At 46.0% G+C, this 24358-nt stretch overlaps 1 protein-coding gene across 1 annotated transcript; it reads right to left on the bottom strand.

The window, feature by feature from the left end:
• Nucleotides 1–8488: 8488 nt before the first annotated feature.
• Nucleotides 8489–11120, bottom strand: IZUMO1R (IZUMO1 receptor, JUNO). Its single transcript, XM_040630688.1, has 4 exons — nucleotides 10980–11120; nucleotides 10126–10347; nucleotides 9592–9727; nucleotides 8489–9484 (listed from the first exon to the last, which is right to left on the bottom strand). The coding sequence occupies exons 1-4, from the start codon at nucleotides 11118–11120 to the stop codon at nucleotides 9108–9110; spliced, it is 876 nt and encodes a 291-aa protein (XP_040486622.1). The 3' UTR covers nucleotides 8489–9107.
• Nucleotides 11121–24358: the final 13238 nt, after the last annotated feature.

The raw sequence follows: 24358 nt of genomic DNA on the forward strand, positions 1-24358 counted from the left end.
TTTGTTCCTCCGAATATATTTAATCTTTTATTCCTCCAGCTGCTTTTAAGATTTTCTCTTTATCCAAGATTTTGAGCAATTTGTTTGTGATTTGTTTTGGTGTTATCTTCATGTTTCTTGTGCTGGAGATTCATTGAGCTTCTTGGACCTATCTAAAGGGTTTATCATTTGGGTCTGAAGCAGAAGTGACCTTTTCTTAGGACTCTTCATAAACACAGAATTGTGGCTCAAAAGATTTGAAAATTTAAATTTTAATACATTTTGCCAATTTATCTTTAATAAAATGTCAACCAGTTTACATTCCCACCAATAGACAGTTTGATATGCTTTCTAATTATTGTCAATATAATTGGTTTTTAAAAGTTCTTATTGTTTTAATTTGCATTTCTTTGATTACCTATGGAATCAAACCTTTGTTCATGTTAATTGGTCATGTGTTCTTATTTTTCTTCATTAATTTGTTTAGTCATTTTAGCTCCTGCTATGAACCAGGAAATTCTATATGCTAGAGATACTGCAACAAATAAGAGATAGGGGGTTCTTTTTGCAGAGAGCTTTCCTTCAAATGGGAGTGGGAGAAGGAAAGCACACACACACACACGTGCACAATTTCAGATGGTGATACAAGCTATAAAAAAATATGATGTGATGGAGCATATACTGGGTAATTGCAGAAGGCTTCTCTGAAGATGTGATATTTGAACTAATACCCAATTATGAGAAAGACCTAGGTATGCAAAGATAGGGGCAAAAACATCAGAGGAATAAGAAACAGCAAGTGCATCTATTCTGAGGCAGGAAGGAGTTAAGACTATTTGAGGACTAGAAGAAATCCCATGTGACTAGAGAACAAAGTCTTAGGAGCTGAGGTCAGAGAAGTAGGCAGTGGCAGATCCTTAGAACCTGTAAGGTCAAAGTAAGGAGTTTATATTTTATTTTAAATGAATTACTTATACAAATCATTTGCCCATATTTCAATTGGAATGGCCATATTTTGTATCAATTTTTAAAAAAGATTTATTTACTTATTTGAGAGAGAGAGTGCATGAGCTGGGGGAGGGGTAGAGGGAGAGGATTTCAAGCAGACTCTGTGATGAGTGTGGGACCCTATCTCACGACCCTAAGATCACAACCTGAGCCGAAATCAAGAGTTGGTGGCTTAACCAACTCAGCCACCCAGGCGCCCCATATTGATTTCTAAAAACTCTTGTATTAAAAATATTAACATCTATGTATATGTGTGTGTGTGTGTGTGTGTGTTGTAGATATTTCCCTCTAGTTTCCATTTGTCTTTTACCTTTGTTTACAATGTTTTTAAAAATCCCTTTCCCTTTCCTTTCTATTGTGCCCTTTAAAAATAATAGTAACTATTAATCCTATACGTTGTAGCTCTTGGCTTGAGAAAGTTCTTCTCACCAAAATTATGAAAATATATACCTAAATTTCCATCTCACTCATCACTTTCACACACCCTCAATTTGTCAGTTACTTTTAAAATTTAGGTCATGTGCAAGACAAACATTTCCACCCCACCTCTGAATCTCCCTGGAGGGATCAAGACTAGGAAATGGGTTAAGAACTGGCTGATGTTATACGTCTTACTTAAAAATGAAAACATAGAAACATATATTATTTAATGTCTTGTTATGGCTGTTTTGATGCTCTTGGAGGGCAAAAAAACAAACAAGCAAACAAACAAACAAACAAACAAAACCCCCATGTTTGGCTTACGTCCATGGAGGATAAACTCTAAACCTAGCCATTGGTGAGAAATAAGCCCTTCCTCATTGTTCCCATCTACGATCTGGCTTTTTGGAGCTCTCTGCGAAGGTGCCAGGATCCACTCCAGGGAAAACTACTCCTTCCTTCCAAAGCTCACTTTTGATTTGAAGTAATCAGAGCCTGTTAAGTTCTAGATTTTTCCTCTATGAAGCAGGAATCAAAGGACCTGAGACCAGCAGCTTCACAATCAGAGGCTGTTCTGGGATCAGGAATATAGCCCCTGTCTCTGCAGATACAGAAAAGGCCAGGATGAATTTAAATTTTTTGATTTTCCATTGCTGGCACCAGCTCTTAGGCACTCTATTCATAAAATGTCCTGACCCTGAAAATAATCCTGTTTCAGTTTTTTTAACCTCACCCTGGGGTAGATATTAATTCTCTGGAAAATTCACACTAACCATATGGCTAAGATAGACAAACTGCCTGGTCTGTGAATTTGGAAAGCTGGTTATGAGGAGGAGCTGCCTAGGCTCGATGCTTTGGCCAGAACTCTCCTACTAGCCCAGTGGTCTGGATGTCTAAACTCCCAGCAGACGGCAAAGTCTTAATGTTAATTTGTCAGTGGTTTATATTTGAAGCATTTTAATTTGAAATCACTTTTTCATATTTTCTCCCTTCTCCTTCTCTCTCAATGAAAAAAAGTGTCCCACCTCCTTGCCAAGGTCAATCTTTGTGTTTATGCCATGGATCACCCACACCTCCTTGAACTCATTCCCTCAACTCTTCAGCTGTCTTTTAACTTTACCTCCAGTAACCCTTTTCATTTATCCTACAAACATGCCCCTCAGTCCTCAAAATGTTCCTTAAGTTTCCTCCTCCTTTAAAATATCTCTCTCGGGGTGCCTGGGTGGCGCAGTCATTAAGCGTCTGCCTTTGGCTCAGGGCATGATCCTGGCGTTCTGGGATCGAGCCCCACATCAGGCTCCTCTGCTATGATCCTGCTTCTTCCTCTCCCACTCCCCCTGCTTGTGTTCTCTCTCTCGCTGGCTGGCTATCTCTGTCAAATAAATAAATAAAATTTTGAAAAAAAAATAAAATAAAATTTCTCTCTCATCCAAATTAGCCACCTCCCCCAATCCTCTTTCTGTCACTTGTATGGTTCCTTCCAAACAATTGTCTCATTTTATTTATTTATTTATTTATTTATTTATTTATTTATTATTGTTTACTCATATTTTTACTGTATTCTTCTTTACTATATAAGTTCCCTGAGGACGGGAATCAGGTTTGCCTCACTCATTATTTTATCTGTGAGAGTAAATGAAGACCAACCAAATGAGTACAAGCAAAGACAAATTTACAAGGATGTCAGTCACCATCACATCACAGAAGGAAAGATGGACAATGAAAACAAGTGATTGGCTTTGTTGGCAGGGATACTGCCCCTCTGAGATGCAAGAAGACGCTGGACACCAAGCTTGTCTCAAGGTCTGGAGCTGGAGAATGTGATCCAGTGTGAAAGACACCTGCCTTGGACACCAGAATAATCTCCACATCTGTATGTTCCATCCCCTTCCCCCCAAAAAACAATAAGACAATGGGAAATACCTAAGGAAGTAGTCATTGTTGAGGGGGTTAGTGGGGATACGGTGGGAAAAGGAGTGGGCAGGGACATGGTGGAGGAGGAGTGGAAGGGTTGGAGGCTCAGCATTCCTTTTTCTGGCAGCAGATGTTGGTCTGGGAACAAGATCCCATTGCATGCATGTCAGGCTGCAGTGACTTTCCCACTTTGAGATGAGGTCTTACTGAGGAAAGTTATTCAAAAAGGAATCTTAAAGCAAGGGAAGCATACATGTTTTTGTTTTTCACCTGCTACCTAGAGATTCCCAGCATTCTCTGAGAAAGGACTTGAACAGGATTTGATGTTCCCATAGCGGAAAATTGATTGGGTTGCATCCAGTAGAAGGAATATCCTCTACCCAAGACCTGCCTGGTACAATCTAGCCTAGGGGAAATACTTTTTTTTCTTTTTAAAGATTGTTTTATTTTATTTTATTTTATTTTATTTTTATTTTATTTTATTTATTTATTTGACAGAGAGAGAGAGACAGCTAGAGAGAGAGGGAACACAGGCAGGGGGNGTGCGAGAGGAAGAAGCAGGCTCCCAGTGGAGGAGCCTGATGTGGGGCTCAATCCCATAACGCCAGGATCACGCCCTGAGCCGAAGGCAGACGCTTAACGACTGAGCCACCCAGGTGCCCCTAGGGAAAATACTTTTTACCAATGGGAGCATCAGAGTTGAGTTATCCAAAGCTGTTGTTTCCTTTGGGATTGTTCTCTCTCCCCCACATTTCATCTTATATGTTTTTGGGACATTGTCTACAAAAGTATGGTCCAAATTTCCATAGGTTCTTTCTTCCTAATAGTTACTGAGTCTACCATGTTCTGGTTCACTGTCTCTCCTATAGTCTGACTTAATGCCCCCTAGAGCTTTCCTCACAATTAAGTTCCTACCATCTGCATTTCTTTTTTTTTTGTTTGTTTTTAAAGATTTTATTTATTTATTCGACAGAGAGAGACAGCCAGCGAGAGAGGGAACACAAGCAGAGGGAGTGGGAGAGGAAGAAGCAGGCTCATAGCGGAAGAGCCTGATGTGGGGCTCGATCCCGCAACGCCAGGATCACGCCCTGAGCCGAAGGCAGACGCTTAACCGCTGTGCCACCCAGGCGCCCCTACCATCTGCATTTCTTATGTCATTCCCCTCCTGTACGTTTCATCCTATGCATTGTCCTCAGCCTCTTTGTCTCCAGTTTGGTCCCCTTATAATCTTCTCTTTATACAACGAGATCTTTTTTTAAATCTACAGTTTCTGGTTACAGAAGGTAGAATGAATTAATGGGGTCTCACTAAAATATTTATTTCTCAATGTTCCTTTATGAAAGAGTGTGAAGAAAACCACCAGTGAACAAGAGATTTCAATAAATATTTAGAAGATAGCTAATGGAAGCACACCAAAAGGAATAGGGGTGGCTAGAAGAAGGGGAAGAGGCAGCTGCAGTGGAAGGAGGAGCTCATCTGCCAGGCAGAACCTCTGAGAAGCTCTGGGCTCCGAGCTGGCAGGCATGAGGGGCAGAGAGAAGAAGTCCATACAAGCTCACCCCCAAGTCTTCTACCCAAACCTGGAGCTCGGGTAACCCAAATTTAGCCCCTGGACATAGTCTTCTCTAAAAATTCAAGTTCTAGATAGTGTTGAAGTTTCATGTATGGTGAAATTTATGGTGTGGCATACCAAAGAGAACCCTCTTTATTGCAGCATTTGAGGGGTCTGCTGTCCATATAGCTCCTGCCAAATCAGTCTTGTGAGATTGCACATACAAATGGACGATGGCCAGGTGTACATAAAAATAGTGGGTTTTTTTTTTAAAGATTTTATTTATTTATGTGACAGGGAGACAGCCAGCAAGAGAGGGAACACAGCAGGGGAGTGGGAGAGGAAGAAGCAGGCTCCCAGCGGAGGAGCCCGATGTGGGACTCAATCCTGGAACGGCAGGATCACGCCCTGAGCCAAAGGCAGACGCTTAACAACTGCGCTACCCAGGCGCCTCTATAAAAATAGTTTTAATCCACTATCTGCAGTAGTCAGCCCAGAAAGCCAACCTGCTATCTAAATCAGATTTACAGGAGGTTAGACCACTATTTTAACAACAGCTCAGGAAACCAAACAATTACCCTTTAACAATTGGCCCCAAACACCCAGGACTTCATTAATGAGTGACAGCTTCCCTAGTATTTATCCCTGCTCCTGACTGAGGACAACCAGAGAAAGCCAAATACACATTTCTAACCAATCACATAGGATGTCCCTCTTCTAGTTAGCCTGCCTACAGTTTCCCCACGCCAACAGCCTCGATTAGGGCATACCTGAAGCTTTCCACTTTAAAGCTTTCTCTCTCCACCTGATTTTGAGTCTCTGTCAAAACTGAAGTGATGGTGGCTGACTCTCTTGTTACAGTAAGCTCTGACCAGATAGCTTTTGCTTGTTCTCATTTACTTCCACACTCAGGAGCAGTCTTCTAGCCAATAAAGCCTTCCCTCATATACCCAGAACTCCCCATTAGCTTTGCTAGTCAAGGGAAAGAGCCCCAGATACGACCCCAGGACCCCTATACCAGCTAGCTAGAAAAATCAACCCAGCTCGTCATCCTTAAATATGGATACACAGCCGAGGTCACCAGACACAGAGAAAACTAGCAGCACACAGGGGAAGATGAAGATAAAGAGAACAGATTGCCCTTGGAGGAAATAGGTCATTCAGACACTAGGGAAAAAAGACTTTACAAAATTCTAATTAGGTTCTCAGTGAGACTTGAGAAGATACAACATCCATAAAACCAAAAAGAGCAGGTTGTGAAGAACATGGGAATTAAAAAAAAATCTCCTGGAAATTAAAAGTGGATTTCCAAAATTAAAAAGATTGGAAGATTAAGAAACAGAACAGAGAGCAAAAAGTTAGTCTGTGTGGCAGAAAAGATAAGCCACCTTTTGTAACTTTTTCATAGCTAAATCCAGAAATGGTTCAAAGTGGGTACCTATGGAACCAAGGGGCCGACTGGCTGGGGTTCTGTCGTTCTGTGTTAAAGGTCCTTTGAACATGTGTTATAGCCACATGGATGGATCTCTCTGCTTAAAACAAATGATTTAACTGCAAATCTTAACAATTTTATTCCACTCCCGAAAACCATCACTCCTCTAGCCACATACGGGGAGAAAGCTTAGTCACTTTTTCCTGACCATAAGCTGCCATAAGCCTGCCCGCTCTCCCTTCACTTCCTACATTTGCCCCAGTCCCACTTGACAGGGTGTTCTGCGTAAGCCTCATGAGCTGGGATTGTGGGGTCAGACCTATCTGGTTTCAAACTCCTATATGTCTGTCTTAACTTGAAAGATGGGTAAGAGTGACTCTCAAAACTTTTGGAAGGATCAGATCTGCTAATGCATGTTAGGGGCTTAGCAAAGCCCCAGCACAGAGTAAATAATCAATAAACAGTGGCAGTCATTAGGGCCCCCAGAACTGGTCTTGTTCCAGCTATCTCAATTTTAACCTTACTTTGATTATTTTTATATTTTCACCTAAAAAACTTTTTATTTTTTTTTTAAGATTTTATTTATTTATTTGACAGAGATAGAGACAGCCAGCGAGAGAGGGAACACAAGCAGGGGGAGTGGGAGAGGAAGAAGCAGGCTCATAGCAGAGGAGCCTGATGTGGGGCTCGATCCCATAACGCCGGGATCACGCCCTGAGCCGAAGGCAGACGCTTAGCCGCTGTGCCACCCAGGCGCCCCTAAAAAACTTTTTAAAAAGTCATTAAACTCTCAGCTTTATTAGCACACACATATCGTCAGACACTTCATTCAAGTACTTCTTTTTTTTTAAAAAAACATTTTATTTATTTATTTGACAGAGAGAGAGAGACAGCCAGCGAGAGAGGGAACACAAGCAGGGGGAGTGGGAGAGGAAGAAGCAGGCTCCCAGCGGAGGAGCCTGATGAGGGGCTCGATCCCAAAACTCCGGGATCACGCCCTGAGCCAAAGGCAGATGCTTAATGGCTGAGCCACACAGGCGCCCCTCAAGTCCTTAATTCTTAAGAAGTTTTACCCATATGTATTTTTGAAGCCACAATTTATTGATTCACTTAAGAACAGGTAAAGCTCCTGTTTCAGATAGTTCGTGTTTTAGGGACTGGCCGGTTTTCGTTTAGCATTTTTTTTTTCTGTGCTTAATGAAGAGACCTTTCTTCTGTGTGCTCAGGCATCACCCCCTTTGTGAGGACCCCCAGCCCAGTCCCTGTTCTTGCAGACTTCCAGCTTTGTCTCCACTGCTAGTGTTGGTCTCCTACTCCAGACTCTGAGCACCTCACTTAGGAGGACTGCCCTCACTGGTCTTAGAACTCCAGTGCCCTACCTGTGACAGGGTCTGTTCAGTGAAGGAACACATTCAGGGCAAGCGTGGGAGCAATGGAGATGGAGTTTAATTGATGAGCAAGGCTTGCTGATGTCTGGAGAGAATGAGTAATTGTCAGAACAGCCAACTACCTCAGGTGCTGACGTATTTGAAACCTTCTTTGTCAAAGAAAAGGTTGTAGGGAAGGCACCATCTATGCTGAGAAGCTGCTGGGCTTCAGGCTCCGGAAGGTTCTGAGTGTGTGGGTCGGCTCCCAGTCCACTTACAGCAGGGACGTGAAGGCTGCCCCCATGCCCCCTCTCAAGTTCAGTTCTGACTTCGGTCTTGTTCCTTAGGGTGTGGCACTGCCTGAGAAGCACAGACTAGATCCCCACAAACAATGGCATTGGCTTTTCCCTTTTTGTGAATTGAAATCATGGAGTCCAACTCGGTCATTCCTCTCAGGGGAGAAGGAAGCACAGATAGTCTTTAATGAAGGTCAATGGAGTTGCCAAAAGTCATCTAGAAAGTGGTAAAACCGGATTAGAGCTCTGGCTTCCAAGATTTCAGAGCTGTGTGTTGTGAATCTGGGGTTAAAAGAACAGGAAATGGGACACCTGGGTGGCTCAGTTGGTTAAATGTCTGCCTTTGGCTTGGGTCATGATCCCAGAGTCGTGGGATCAAGTCCCACATTGGGCTCCCTGCTCAGCGGGGAGCCTGCCTCTCCGTCTCCCTTTCCCCACTGCTTGCCCCCTCTCTCTCTCAAATAAATAAATAAAATCTAAAAAAAAAAAAAAAAGGGAAGGAGAACAAGAAATGCCTAGAGCAGTTGAGGGGCTTCAGTCTTGGTATCCAAAATAAAACTTGTGGGTCTGGGTGGTCCTTACCCTGGCTTTGGGTGTTCTGTATGGTGTACCACTTATTGGGGGTGGGGGAGAAAAGGTGGTGTTGAAGGTCTTCCCACCAGGCGGTGTTGTGAGGATGTAACGAGAGGTCCTGGCACATGTGAAGAAGCTAATTGTTATAAATAGCAACCAACTTTGAGACTTCAGTGCGGCAGGCGGACTGGCTCCCTCTTTGCGCAGCTTGACTCCCTGACCATAGAGCTAGGACAAAGTGGGTCACACGGAGGGGAAAAGTAAACTGCTCTTTTATTGGAGGCACCATCGTGGGAAGGGAGGCCAGGGCTTTGACCACCAGCTCTGCCACGGAAGCAGGTGGGCACGCACTGGATGAGAAGGGCCTTGAGTCCCACATCGGAGTCCCACCAGCCTTAAAGGCAGAAGGCAGGCAAGTCACGTTGGTGCTCTCAGCCCCTGGCTGCCTTCCAGGCAGAGGAACTAAATGTTCCTTAGGGGGCACTTAGAACTAAATGTTCACGGCTCTGGTGCCAGCTCCTGCAGCCTCAATGTCCCTCTAGCCCCCCCAGCCGGTGCTGCTCCATTCAAGGAAGGACCCAAGAAAGAAGACTGCTGTGGCCCGGCTGACCCGTAGCTGAGGGAGCACAGGAATGTGGGTGGGAGAAGAATGTGGGTGGGAGAAGAAGGGCCTTTTGGGATAGGAATGACAGGAGCAGAGAGAAGGCCATGAGCTTGTAGGAGCGTTCCCAGGACGGGGCCGTGCTGGCAAAGCGGCGGGCCACAGCCACGTTGGGGTTGCCCTGAGCAGGCTCAAACCACTTCTGCAGGCACTGCCCGCTGTTCCGGGGCTCAGGGCTCGCCTTGAAGGAGTGGTTCCAAATCTTCTCACACAGGTCAGCCGGGGTGGGGAAGTAATGGGGGAAAGGGTGGCAGACGGCCCTTGCAGGGCAGCGGTTCTTCCCTGTAGGGGGGATGAAGGCACACCCTTACCTCCCACGACCCTCACCCTCACCTCCCCATCCTTTGCCCTAGGGGAGGCAGGCGGGGGCCCTGCCAAGCACCACTCACCCCCACTCCGGTCCCAGTCGCCATGCCAGTTGGATTTGCAAGTGTAAGATGTACGGCAGTCTTCCCACCACTGCTCACAGTCCTCCTGGCACAGGGGCACATCCAGAATCCGCTCTCCTGGCCCACTCGAGTCCACCTGGGTATAGGCATGGCAGGAGACAAGAATGCTGATAGCAGTCATTTGAAGATGATTGGTAGTGATCAGGGTACTTGTGCCAGGTACTCTGACTAGATTCTCTTACGGAGTCTGTAAGCATTGCTTTACCAAGGAGAACAAGGAGGCTAAGAGGCTCAATTGTTTGGCCCAGGCTCACAGCTACCTACACCCAGAAGATGGGATTCAAACAGTCCCTCAACCTACAGTTCTCATCTCCTCCCCCCCATGCTGTTCTCCAGGGCCAGATGTGGCTTTCTATCCCGTTTTTTTTCCCAACCCAGCCTCTGACTCTGCTCTTGTCTGTAGGGGGACAGCACAGCCTTGCTCCTGCTAGCGTTGCAGAGCTCAGGCTCTTAGTCACAGGGCACTGCACGGACACGCCTCCTGCCTCCCCGGCCCAGCCTTCGGACCTTCTGGATCCAAGGCCCCAGGTTTGGGGAGCACTCGTAGAAGCAGATGGCCTGGAGGAAGTGCTTCTCGCAGCCCGGCATCATCACCCCGCAGTGGAGCAAGCTGAAGGTGTAGAGCAGGGACGCATCCAGGTGGGCTTCCCAGCTGGTGCCGGCCGTGCAGCAGGCGTTGTCTTGCCAGGGGATGCACTGAAGGCCGATGAAGGAGGAAAAGGCAAAGGGTTGGCTAAGATGCAGGAGACTGAGGAGGACCTGGACAAGTGGGATGCCTTCAGGCCAGCAGCAGCCATATAGAAGAAATGCTGAGAATGTGTCAAACTTCCCAGCCAAAGGGCACCCGCACACTGATCTCCCTGCGACAGGCTGCTGCACTCCTCTAGAAACAGGACTTCCAGGGCCTCAGCTCCCAAAGGGCAGCAGAGAAACCCCACAAGACCCAGGGGAATGTGGAGCACTGAGAAGAGCTCACAGGGAAAGGCCCACTCCACAACTCCTCCCTGCCCCTGTCAATTGCCTTTAGGGCTTGGGGGGGGGTCACCTAAGTCCTAGGGGGTCCCCAGTGCCTATTGGTAGGAAGGCTAGAGAAGGAGGACCTATGCTGAACCAGTGCTGGACCCTGGGATCACCATCTGCCCCTGTTCCCCAAGTGACCGGGCAGCTCAGAGATGAGAGCTTTGAAGCACTCAACAGTTATGACCTCCAAAGGCCACAGTGTCCCTCCAGTGGCCTTGGCCCAAACGCCATGGAAGGAACCACATGAGTCAAGGTTGATGGTGGTTCAGAAACCATTGTGGCACCCCAGGCAACGTCCAGGTCTGTACCTCCTCGTAGAGCTTGTCTTCTGGGCCAGGCTCTCGCTTGTGGTGTTTGGTGTTCATGCAGACATTGAGCAGCTCGTCCCCAGCCCAGATGGGTGGCATGACTGTCCACAGCCCTAGCAGGAGCTGCCACCACCGCTTCATGGCTGACTGCAGACAGGAGACCCACCTGCTTACGTGATAGATGGGACAGGCACTCCGTGCCCTCCACTATCCCAAGGAGTGACGCTGGGTTTCAGGGCTCTCTCAAGTGACCATGACCCTCTGTCTGCTCTTAGGACCTCTATCAGAGGAACACGCCTTCGTGTTCCGACACCCAACCCCCAACGACATACAGACATCGAAATGGACTCGCAGGAAGAGAACAGCCCTAAGGTAAGGGAGGGTCAGGGTGGAACGGCTTCAGCCTGGGAACTTTCCTGGCCCTTCCCCCCAGGAGGCGGACTTTCCAACCCCGTGACATATAGGTTGGGAATTCAGAGCTTTGATCCTGGACGAGTGACAGAGCAGATGCTCAGTAACCAGATTCTACAGGGTGCAGAGGGCACGGTGGGACTGGGTGGTGTGACAGGTGCAATCCTCACACCATCGACGGCCAGCCCTGACTGCAGCCCTCCCCCCCCCCCGCCCCAAGCAGCTGGTCCCCACCCATTCCCTCCAATGGAGTCCTCCCTCCAGGAGCAGTAGCTCTGCTTCTACCTGCCCCCACCCATCTGTAACCCTCCCGAGCAGGAGCCGGGGGACCCAGAGCCCAGCGGGAATGTGCCCACGCAGAGTCAGCTGTGCCAGCCTTGCACACCCAAAGCCCGCTGCTCAGCACAGGAGCGAGGAGGCTGTCTTTCCTCCTGGTCTTTGTTGAGCACTGTGTTTCCAACTCTGTTCTGGGTAGTACTGGTAACACGAGGGAGGAGAATGAGAGACTAAAAGAAGAAAGGCAGAAGAGCACCCTGTCTCAAGTGCCCAAGCTTTGGGAAACAGGGCTCGCTCAGCCTTCACCCACCTAGGAGCCCCTGGCTCCCACAGTCCCCTGGGCTTTGCAGGAAGGCTTGTGGCCCATCACAGTGAAACTGAACATCCCTGGCCTCACCTGAGTTTAGAGCGGCAAGCATGTTGGGGATGGGGATCTCGGCCCCACCTTCCGAGCCCACCCTCAAGTCCACATCTGCAGCTGCCCCCACTCCGGTGTCAGGCACAGCTGCGGCCATCCAGTGTCTTTAAAGAAGCCAGTGTAACAGGGGAAGAGAGGAAAGATGCTACCCCTTCCAGAGCTTTCTTCATACTTACTTTCAAAGCAGGAGCCGCTCCCTCCCACTTCCGGAGATGGGAGGCTGCCATCTTGCCCATTTATCACCCCCTGTGCTTCCCCGCAACCCAGGTGTGGGCGCAGAGCTCCAGGTGGCACCTGTTACCCGGCATCCACCTCCCCGAGGCGGAGGGGCCTCCTGTGGCTGGAGCTCGAGGCTTTCACTTTCTTAGAGAAGCAGAGACCGGGTGGTGGGTAGGATCCTGGGCTCTGGTCAGCTACTGACTTCTGCTCTTGGCTCTGCTCCTGGCCAGCTGGATGCCCTGGAGAACGTGGCCAACTCTCTCTGTAAGTTTGTCTATCTGTATAAAGGGCTGTTTCATAACAGGGGTAGCTGGGGAAAGAGATGAAAGAGAAAATTCACAGAAAGGACTTGGCGTCGTGCCTGGCCCAGAGTAAGTCTTTTGGCTTTAATTCTTTTCCTTTATTCTGTGAAGCTTTGTCTCTGGGCCCTCCACCTGCCCCTTTGTCAGCGCAGACCCCAGGGATGCGTCACCACCATGGTGGCCTGAGTGACAGACACCTCTGTCAGCGCACAGGAGCTAAGGTTCATGCTGGGGAACAAACACAGCGACCCAGAGATAAAGCAGGGCCTTGGAGACCCAAGAATTTAAATGTGTGACCAAAGCCCAAACCAACAAAACCAAAAAAGTCTCCCCCACAGCCCACAACACGGCCTCCCTGAGCCTGCAGAGACCCTTGTCCTGTGAAATATTCTGCAAGTGTCCACAGTAGTGATCACATTCCCAAGAACATCCTTCTCAAGCAGGAGAGGCTGGGAGGCTCGAGCAGGACTCTTGGGAGAGGCCCAACGGTGATGAAAACGCCGGAAAAGAAGCCCCTCTTCTTGCCTGTTTCCTAAAACATGTCCCCTCTCCGAGGGACAAGCAGCCCAAGGGTCTTAAGTATTACCAATACCTAGGAAATTAGAACAGTAATTTTATACTTGAAGCAAACAAAGCCCACTCCAGGTTGCTCAGCTACGTGGCTGCTGTGCGGACGTGAGTCAGCACGCCGGAAAATGGAGTTCTCCGCACCGTGGTAACCACCACGGTGTGTGAGCGCCACGAAGGATCCCGGCGCTGGGCTGGCGCCTTCGCTGCATGGTCTGCCTCGCCCCCAGAAACGACCCAGCTTGAACGCCCTCCCCGAGTTAACTGTGGGGAGCCTGAGGCTCAGCTGGGGGAGGGGCAGAGCTGCATGTCTGATGCAGAAGGACCAGCTGAGCGAGCTCCCCCCAAGACTGAAGGGGTAGATGCTGGCCGGGTCTCAGGGAGGTCTGTTTTGCAGAGTCAAATGCCAGAATCAGGTGGTGTGTTGGGAGGCATGTGTCTAGCTGTATTTGAGAACAGTGACGATTACTGGCCTGACCTCCCATGTCCTTTTTTTTTTTTTTAAGATTTATTTGAGAGAGAGATTGAGAGAATGAGTGGGAGGAGGGGCAAAGGGAGAAGCCAACTCCCTGCTCCGGGAGCAGGGAGCCCAACCCCAGACTCGATCCCATGACCCTGGGATCATGACCTGAGCTGAAAGCAGACACTTAACCAACTGAGCCACCCAGGCACCCCAGCTTCCCATGTCCTCAAGCAAAGTTAGGAGTCCCCCTTTTCGGGTCGGATACGAAATGGTAACTGCATTTCTGGGACATGGGTCTCTCTTCATGGGCATCCCCTGGGCAGGAAGAGCAGACAGGCCAGCCCTGTTCGAGACCTCACAAACACGAGGTTCGAAGCCTCCCAAGGCTGTGGGCGTGCCAGGGACAAGAATCCAACGATGAAGCACAGAAGTAATTATGGAAATGGGAAACAGGTTCTCTGCTGAACGTCCTTCACATGGAGGGAGGAAGGGTGAGGAGGGGCTCGCTAACAGTCTCTAGGACAAGGCTTGCAGGAAATGAGCTGAAATTACAGTCCGCGCAGGTGCCGGGGAGGGAGGGATTCCGGAGGCTGCCTCTCCCAGAACCATCCGGCCAACATCTGCCCCAGCAAAGAGGCGGTTTGCAGCCCTGGAGGAAAACTCATTTTTGCTTTATTGTGATTGAGTCTTCCCGAGAAATCTGTTTTGTCACTGAAAGCTGATGAATTAAAGCTGGCTGTGGATGAAGAAGGCATTTGAAGCTGCCACCCGCTAACAATTTCATCCTGAGAAAACAGAACACTTAAATTGACAAGAGCAGAGCCACAGCGGTGCTTGGAGAAGGCTGGCGGGGGACGACGACAGCGGGTCTGTCCAGGAGCAGCCCAGCCCCCGCAGGGAAGTAGTCTCTCTCTGACTCTCCCCCCTGCTTAGAAGTGCCACAGTGCTACGGCCCACTGAGTTCCAGAGCAGACAAAGCAGGCAAAGAATTCGTGCCAGGAACCTCCTGGTGAGAATCTGAAGTCAGAGGCCCATTGAAGGGGACACTGGTTTCAGAGTTCTTCATGGGTCTTATGAGACCTTTTCACCCTGAAATCTATTGGCCATCTTTGCTCAACTCTTCATTAGTCTGTGGCCAGGTTTGTTGTTTATCCCTAGCCTGCCTTCCCGCCACAGCCATTCCATCACCAAACTGTGGACGTCACTTCCTAGATAGCCCTTGAATTCACATTCTCTCTCTCCCTGTTTCTCCCCAGTTTCTGGGCTATGACCACCTCTTGCCTCAATTACTGCAATCACGTCCTCACTGGCTCCCAGGCCCCTTTCCAAAACATTCTCCAAGCAGCCAGAATGATCTCAATTTCCCTCTATTTCATTATGCAAATTTTCAAACATAAGGAAAGTCAAGAGAATTTTACATTGAGCCCCCCCCCCATCCCCACCACTTCGATTTTACCATTACCATTTCACTGTATTTTCGTTGTCCCACATCTAGCCAGCCTTCCAGCCTTCTAATTACCCACCAGGCTTCTTTTTCATCATGCATTTCCAAGTAAATCACAGACCTCGGTGTACTTCCTCCTAAATAATTTGTGCATCCTTATCATTAACCAAGTTCAGTAGTTGCCTGCAGGTGTTCCCCGCCCCCTTCAGAATGGAATGATCTTTTTAAAAGGTAAAGGTGGTTAAGATTTTCCTGTGTTTGAAAGCCTTCCAGGCTTAACATAAGTCCCAAATCCTAACCTATTTCATTAGGTCCCTGTTTACTTTCCGTGCTAATCTGTTGTGCGTCCCATCTGCAGGCAGTCCTCAGGCTGACCTCATGACTGCCCTGTGCCCTCACTCTGCCTGGCTGTTCTCTCCAAGCTCACACTCTGTGGCTGTTACGTCCTACTGACCCCTCAGCTCAGAGGACAGATGGCTTCTCAGGGAACTCTCGTGCCCCCCCCCCCCGCCTCCCACCCCGGGATCGGTGAGTTCTTCTCCTGGGGTCTTATGCCGACCCCTGCCGTGGAATTTACCGCCCATCATTGTGAATGGCTGCTTGCAGCTCAGGGCGGGCAGAGTACCGTTCACAGCACCAAACACAGTGCCCGGCCCAGAGTGGTTGGTCAGTACATGTTTGTTGAGTAAATGAGCAGAAAATACCTGAGTAGAATAAAACTGTGCACACAAGTGCATGGGGGAGGAGCAGAGGGAGAGAATCTCCAGCAGACTCCCCACTGAGTGCGTAGCCTGACCCGGGGCTCCATCTCACAGCCCTGAGACCATGACCTGAGCCAAAACCAAGAGCAAGATGCTTAATGGAGCCATCCAGGAACCCTTAAAACTACATTTCTTATATACACTGTTTCAATTCATGTGCTTTCCTAGTTTAACCTGACCTATTCCCTCTCCTTGCCTCCCCCCTTCCTCTCCTCCCTTTATTCTAGCCTCACCTATGCTTGCCCCCTCAAGTTTGAAATAACTTCTCATTTTCTGTTCCCTGTCCTCTCTTCTCACCCTCCTCCTCTTTCTCCCCTCCTTCTCCACTCTGCCTTCCCTCACCCTTCAATTTTCTCCCTCACCCTTGGACTTTCACGTGGCATCATCTCCGGTTTCTAGTGATTTCTGTGAGATTTCAGTGTGTTAATGCTGGGGCATTTCATCACCCTTGAAAAGCCCACTTTTTCGGTCTAATCATAACAAAGGAAATGAGTGTGAAGCCTGTCAGGTGTTGAAGAGAGTCCAAGTAGGTGGAGAGAGAGAAAAACCTCAAGGTCCTACAGGAAAGAGATGAGCTGAAAATCAGAGAGGGGAGAAAGGTATGTGACAAAGAACAAATGTCTTTGGTCTCCTACTTATTTTTCTTCTCAGGCTGCTAGATTCTTCTCTCTTCAACACGGTTTCCCCGTTGCCAGTGTCTCTTTGTGACATTCAAACCAGGCTGCTGCTGGGTGTCTGGGAGACCGTGTTAATAAGTCACTGAGGTTTGTGGGCAGTTTAATAATGTGCAGCTGAGATCAATCCATCTGCTTTTTCAGTCCTCCCAACTTTCCTTCCCCCAAATATCTCTTGACTCAGAATTCTTCCCCAGCTACAGACCTGTCTCTCTCTCTTTTCCAGCCTTGCTTCCTAAAAGACCTGTGTGTGCTCATTGTGGCTTCCGTGGGTCACCTCACGTTCACTCATCAGCCACTGCTACTCAGCGTCTACTCACCATCCCACAGAATCCATTTTGGTCGAATTCACTAGCAACCTCCAAACTGTTCTATGCAACGGGAAGGGTGATTCTGTATCATACTTGACCTCCTGGCTGCCTTTGACCAAGGTAATCCCTCCAGCCTTCTTGAAATTCACCTCCTCCTTGATTCCCAGGGCTCTACTCTGTCCTGGCTTCCCTCCAACATCTCGACTTGTTCATTCTCTGTCTCCTTGGTTGGCTCCGTTTCCTCCATCTGCCATTTAAGTGTTGTTTTTTTTTTTTAACTCTGTCCTTGAGTCTCTTTTTTTCCCACTGTATATACTCTCACTGTGCAAGATCTCCTATATGCAGATAATTTCCAGATCTCTCTCTAGTCCTGACCTATAGAATGCCCGGGCTGTGTGTGTGTGTATGTATCTGTCTCCAGTAGTATTTTACTTGGATTTCCGACAGGCACCTTACTTTCAATATGACCCAGTTGTTCTTTGCTCCCCATTCAATCTGCTTTTCTATGTTGGTTAATGAGACCTTATTCTTCTAGTCATCCAGGTCATGGCCCAGGAGTTGTCTTGGACTCCTCCCTCACCTCAAACAAATACTTTAACATGACATGCAAAATTCTTCATGGCCTGGCACTCATTTACTCTGGAAACTCCTCTTCCTCCCATTCCCATCCTCACTCTATGCACTTGCCACACTGAAATATTTGCTGCTGTCTGAATTTGCCACTGCTCTGTACCTTCGCACCTACAGCTCCATCTGCCAGGAATGCCCTTTCCCTGCTTCTTCACTCAAGTTCTCCTCCTATGGGGCTTCACTCCAGCATCGTCATCTCTAGGCAGGCTACCTTTGCCCCTCCCTGGGTTCAGGTCCCTTCTGTGGACTCCCATGGCTCTCTGTACTCCTTTTTAGTATTGCATTGATCACAAAGTGGCATAATCTTCTGCATATTTGCTTGCCTCCCCATGTAGATTCTGAGTTCCCTGCAGGTGAGGACTTTATCTTATCCTGCTGCTGCTAGCCCCTAGTTTATGGTGCATAAAAAAGCCTCTACATGTTTGAAGAACTGAGTGAGTGGTATGCACCTCATCCGACAATGCACAGGGGCCTGCACCTATACGTAGAACCAGTCTTTCTGAGCCTCTGGACAGTGCTCTTTCCTCACGGTCCAATTTCCAGCACCCATCCCTTGAATGTTCCATCCTGCCTGCCTAGTATATTTAAAATAGAAAAGTTGTTTGGAAAGGCTCAAATCTATCAGCAGGTCCTCTCAGAGGATCTTTTAGACTAGAACAAATTGACCTGGTTATGATGCATATGGTTTAGTGGTCCTGTCAAGACATGGCTGTTTAGAGCATAACTCTTAGCACCACTGTGCCCTCCCTCCATTCCCCCCCCCCACCATCTATGGGATGTGAGCCTATGCTCGTGTTAGCCTTAAAATCATAACCACAATCCTATCTTACCTGGTGAGAGAAAGAGACAGGGTCCTGAACCCCAGCTAAACTGAACTCTCTTTAATAATTTCAACATTCTGTGGTCATTCTTGCCCCAGGTCTTCACACATGTTCTTCCCTTTCACTTGGGACCTTGCCCCTACCCTCAGTGCTCTTAGTGCTGCTCCTATCAAACACCTTAGTTTTTAGGTCTCAACTTGGAGCAGTCCATGTTCAAGGAAGCCCAAGTCCAAGTTAGGTGTCCCTCCTGGTGCTGTCACAGCCCATGATGCCACACTATCCCGGAATTGCCTGCTAAAGTGACCTCCTGGCTGCCTTTGACCCAGGTAATCTCTCCAGCCTTCACGTGTTCCCTACTGGTCTGAAAGCTCCTGGACCAGTAGAGACTGTGTCTGTCTGTTTCACAGCTGTGACTGAGTGCCTGGTACATGGTGGACACTCAGGTGTTTGTTGAATGAACAAGTAATTTTTTTGGTAAGAAGGATTCTCTCCTATGATTCATTTTTTGCTAAGAAGCACACCAGGACAAATTCTGGGAAACCTCAGAGTGTTTGTGTGTGGTCAGAGTGATAAGAGTTATGTATATGTGGTGTGCAAGCTTGTGGCTTCCACCTTTTTTTTTTTTTAATTTGTTTTTCTGTCCCTCATTCACCTCTCACTTATTACTAAATGACCTGTGCTTGGAATGTCTCATCTTGCTCATTTTCTTCACTCCTCACAGTTCTGATAACCATGAAGCTTGGCAAATGTGGTTGGTGAATTGTTTTTCTCTTGGACATGTACACAATTTCAACTTCAAAGAATAGAATTGGGCCAATTGTATATTTATTTTCTTTGGTTTATGAAATACAATCTTTCTAGATTTGTTTTCATCTTTATGTCTTGGTCTTGATCTTACATTGAAAATGCCTGAGAAAATGCACAGAAGAGTTAGAAGGTCCATAATGTGTTTTGTTGTTTATGGAAAGAAAGTGGTAGAAAGCAAATAATTTTAAACTGGGAAATATTTGACTCCTTATGCCCTTGTGTCTACAAATGAAAAGATGGAGATGGGAAAAATCAATTTTGCAAGAAACTATGGGTAAACTGCCTTCTGGTAATGCCATGATTAAGCAGTTGCCATTTCTAGAAAAGTGAATTTTGTGATTCTTCTGTGACCTCTATTATAAAAAAAACCACTATAATATAACACTATGTGAAGCTCTTGAATGTATTGTGTTTACTTAAGACTTAATTCTCTGGAAAATGTTAATGGTTGTGAATATTCAATTACTTCAGTTTACAAAACTAGATTTTAATTTGCTAAGTGTCTGCTCACACTTGAGTTGATGATTCTGGTTTTGTTGTGTTTTTTTGTGTTTTTTTTTTTTTTTTTACCAAAGCCTTTAGAACGTCTGGTTGCTATGGATACTGGGGTTTAAGAGGAACCACTGAGTCATCTTACTGTATTGTTCTTAAAGACAAAGCACTGCACACATCCACAGAAATGTGGAAATATCTCTATCTTCTCTATCTCTCTGGCATGGTGGTTTTTCTCAAAAGAAGTTTTCTGGACTTTCTACTGCAGGATGATTGGTCCCTTTGGGTAGAGTGAAGAGACACAAGTTACCACTGGTTATTCTGAGGGCTATGGCTGCCCCATTCCAGGAGGAAGGGGAAGGCAACTGAGGTTTCTCAAGCATTACTCTGTTCTAGGCCATGTGGCAAACTCTTGGTAGACCTCATGTCATTGCCTTATGTGCTAGTCAGGGGCAAAGATGTGTCCAGTTTAATACTGTACACTACATAGTTTGTATTGATTAATACAAATGATTGCTGAATGAATGAGCAAATAACCCTGCACAGGTATTATAAACCCATTTTACAGATGACCTCGGACAGCTTATACAAGTTTTTTGAGGTCTTATTGCCTTATCCTCTAACATAAGATGTATTAGTAATAGTTAACTTTATATCACAGTATTTAAGTTATAGGATATCAAAGGAGAAGAGTGAATATCACCCTGGGATCTGAATCCTCTTCTGGGGAATGGATTAGCATATATCTGGCCATATATGAAATAATTGTATCTTGTGGAAGTATGACTTTATTGTCTTTACTTGGAGATTAAGTATGGTTTAAGATCTGTATGGGTGCCAAGTTGACAAGAGTAGACTGTGATGGTCAGTTTCGTATGTCAGCTTGTCTAGGTTATTATCCCCTGTTATTCAGTAGCACTAATTTAGATGTTGTTATGAGGGTGTTTTATAGAACTTATTAAAGTCCATGATTAGTGATGGAATAAACAAGGATTCGAGACTAGGTCTATCTAGCTTCAAAGTTTGTGTTCTCCTGTGTTACATTAAACAGCAAAAAAAAGTTCTGTTGAATTATTCCTTGGCCCTTAAAGCTTTTTTTTTTTTAAAGATTTTATTTATTTATTTGACAGAGATAGAGATAGCCAGCGAGAGAGGGAACACAAGCAGGGAGAGTGGGAGCGGAAGAAGCAGGCTCACAGCAGAAGAGCCTGATGTGGGGCTTGATCCCATAACGCCGGGATCACGCCCTGAGCCGAAGGCAGACGCTTAACTGCTGTGCCACCCAGGCTCCCCTTGGCCCTTAAATCTTATAATACAATCTGCATGCTTGCGAGGACTCTGGGCCAGGGATGTCACTCAGGCTGTTACACAGCAACCCTAAATACCATCACCCCATCTACCATCATGGAGAATGTGGGGTATAGTAAACCTCCACATTATGTTTAACTCTTTCCTGCACCGTTTCCTAAAGTATGTTCCCTGAAGCTCCAGTTTCCAAAATGACAGATTCTTTCCATGAACAAAAAATTGGGGGATATATTCATGTTCTTACCACCTCCCGAGGACTCAGTGTATATGCATGATAAATTACAGATTTCAAGGAATTCTCCAGTAAAGACATTTCTTGAACTCCTCATAACCCAGCATTTCCAAACATATTTGACCACAGCAGCCCTTGTGTGTGTTCTAACCATCAACATCATGGTATGAGTGTCTTGCTGATCACACTTAGGGAAATCTTGGGCAGCGATGTGACACTAGGCATCAGTTTCACAGCAGCAACAGTGGGAAAGGTGCTCAGACCATATCAAGCTCCTGGGCCATGCATATTTTTTAGATGATGTTTCACATTTATATTACATTTTTGCTAAAAGTCTTGTGTGGGCTAATTTCTCTTCAGAGGAGCCTCATTTTGCCCATAGGCTACATGTCAGATTCCAGTGAAAGACAATTCTTGCATTTTTCAGCAGAATAACCCTGAGAATCTCTAAATCCTTCTTTCATTTTTTATCTTGTGTACCATTTTGATTTCCTTTCATTTCTTTTTTGAATATTTTTAAAGTTCTTTTTAAAAAAGCTTATTTTTTTCAAGTTATTTTCTAAGTGATTACCCTGGGGACTACAATTAACATCCCAAAATTCTAATAATGTAGTTTGAATTGATACTAACTTAACTTTAATAGCATACAAAAAGTCTGCTCCTGTCCAGCTCCACACACCTCTGTGTTGTTTTTGTCACAAATGACATCTTTACACATTGGTGCCTGTTAACATAAATTTATAATTCTTGTTTTATGCATTCATATTTTATTTTTTATTTCATCTTATATTTTTTTAAAGATTTTATTTGAGAGAGAGCGAGAGTGAATGAGCACGAGCAGGGGTGGGGAGGGGCAGAGGGAGAAGCAGACTCTCCACTGAGCACGGAGCATGACATGGGCTGGATCCCAGGACCCTGAAACATGACTTGAGCCAAAGGCAGCTGCTAACAAACTGAGCCACCCAGGCATCCCTATGCATTCTTATTTTAAATCATATAGGAAAAGAAAGAGGAATTACAAACCAAAAAATACAATAATACTGGTTTTCATATTTGCCTATGTAGTTACCTCTACTGATGTTATTTCTTTATATGGTTACGAGTTACTGTCTGGTGTTCTTTTATTTCCTCCTAAAAGATTCCCTTTAGTATACCTTGTAAAGCAGGCCAACTAGCAATAAAATCCCTCAGCTCTTGTTTATCTGTGAATATCTTCATTTCTCTTTCATTTTGGAGGATACTTTTTCCAGATATAGCCTTATTGGTTGGGTTTTTTTTTCTTTTCTTATCTTTTTGTCAGTACTTTAAATATGTCATCCCATTGTCCTCTAGCCTCCATGGTTTTTGATAAGAAATCAGCTGATACTATATTGAGGATCCCTTGTACCTGACTAGTTGCTTTTCTGTAGCTGCTTTCAAGACTGTCTTTGTCTTTTGACAATTTGATTACGAGTCTCAGTGTGGATGCCTTTGAATTTATCTTACTGGAGTTCATTGAACTTTTTGGAGGTGTAGATTCATGTCTTTCATCAAATTAGGGACTTTCGGGACATTATTTCTTCAAATATTTTTTCTGCCTCTTTCTCTCTTTCCTCTCCTTTCTGAGATTCCCATAACGTCTATGTTGGTACATCTGCTAATGTCCCACATGTCCCTTCAGCTCTGTTAATTTTTTTCTTCTCTTCAGACTGGATAATTTTAATGGAGCTATCTCCAAGTTACTGATTCTTTTGCCTGTCAGATCTTCCTGAACCCCTCTAGTGAATTTTTCATTTTAGCTGTTGTACTTTTCTGCTCCAGAATTTTTATTTGGTTCCTTTTATTATTGATTGGTAGTCTCTATTTGTTGAGATATCATTCCTCTGGTTTCCTTTAGTTCTTTGAGCATGTTTAGGACAGTTGTTTAAAGTCTGTCTGGTAAGACTAATGTCTGGGTTTCCTCAAGGAGTTTCTGTCAATTTATTTTCTGTTTCCTGTGAATAGGCCATGGTTTCCTGTTTCTTGGCATGCTCCTAATTTTTTGTTGAAAATTAGGCATTTTAAATATTACAATGTGATAACTCTAGAAATCATATTCTCCCCCCTTTCCATGATTTACTGTTGTTGCTTATCGTGAGCTGCAATCATCCACTTGGTGAATTTTCCAAATGATTTTGCACAGTGTATTTCTTGTTATGTGTGCTCATGCCTTCCATTATTTGGCAGTGACCTGAGAGATACTTCCTTAAATGCCCTGGAGCCAAAAAGAAAACAAAACAGAAAATACTTTATGGTATTTGCAGGCTTGCAGATTGTTTCTCAACTAGAGCCCTCAATGCTTAGCCAGACCACCTACAACTGTCTTAACCTTTACCTCCTTTTACATGGAGCCCAAAGATCAACCAGAGGTATAAGCATAGGATCACCTCAGGCTTTTTCTGAGTATGTATTCAGACTTGAGCGTGCACATGGCCCTCCAGGCTCCCTGGCATACCCGGGAGCCCTTCCAAGCCCTTATTCCTTCAGGTATCTTCCCCTTCAGATTCCTCTTTCAAGCTTTTTGGTCTGTCAGTTGCTTATTCCATTCTCCAACCCTTTCCCAGGTGACTGTCAGTAGTATAATGCTTTTAAATCCTTTGACAAATGCTGTCCAGAAGACCATTTCATCCCTGAGAAAATTCCAAGAGGATCAAAACAAAGGCAGCCTCTGAGCCAATCACTTAGGGAACCACCAGACATTTTTTTGATAACAAAGTTTGAATTTGCCCATCTGGCATTATTAGCAAGCTGCACTACCAAGAATGTGAGTCATCATCACCATGGCCACTGGCCAAGTTAGGGAATGGGGGATGGTAGATGGGTAAGAAAAATGCCACATGCTCTTACTAAAATTTAGCAGCTGCTGCTTCATTAAGCATTCCCCTGGTGGTTGCAAGTCTTTTTTTATTACATTCCTGATTCTGAAGGTTTTTGCCAGCTTAATGTTTTCTTCAGTGGAGGGATAGATAGTTGGAGCTCCCTACTCCACTATTTTTGCTGACATCTGTCCTCCAATATCTAACACCTATAGAAGCAGAGATGCTCTGATTGGAGCAGGGATAGGAGGCCTGGAGTTCCACTCTTGCAGGTAGCTATTCCACATTATCCCTCCTCATATTACCTGAGGCCTTTGTGGCACACAATTTAAAACCACCAGTACAGAGATTAGAGCATGAACTTTTGGGATACACAGCCCTGCCTGCCTGCTTGCTTGCTTTTTCATTT

This window comes from Ursus maritimus, unplaced genomic scaffold, assembly GCF_017311325.1.
Source record: "Ursus maritimus isolate PB19 unplaced genomic scaffold, ASM1731132v1 scaffold_16, whole genome shotgun sequence".
In the NCBI taxonomy this organism is placed as follows: Eukaryota; Metazoa; Chordata; class Mammalia; order Carnivora; family Ursidae; genus Ursus; species Ursus maritimus.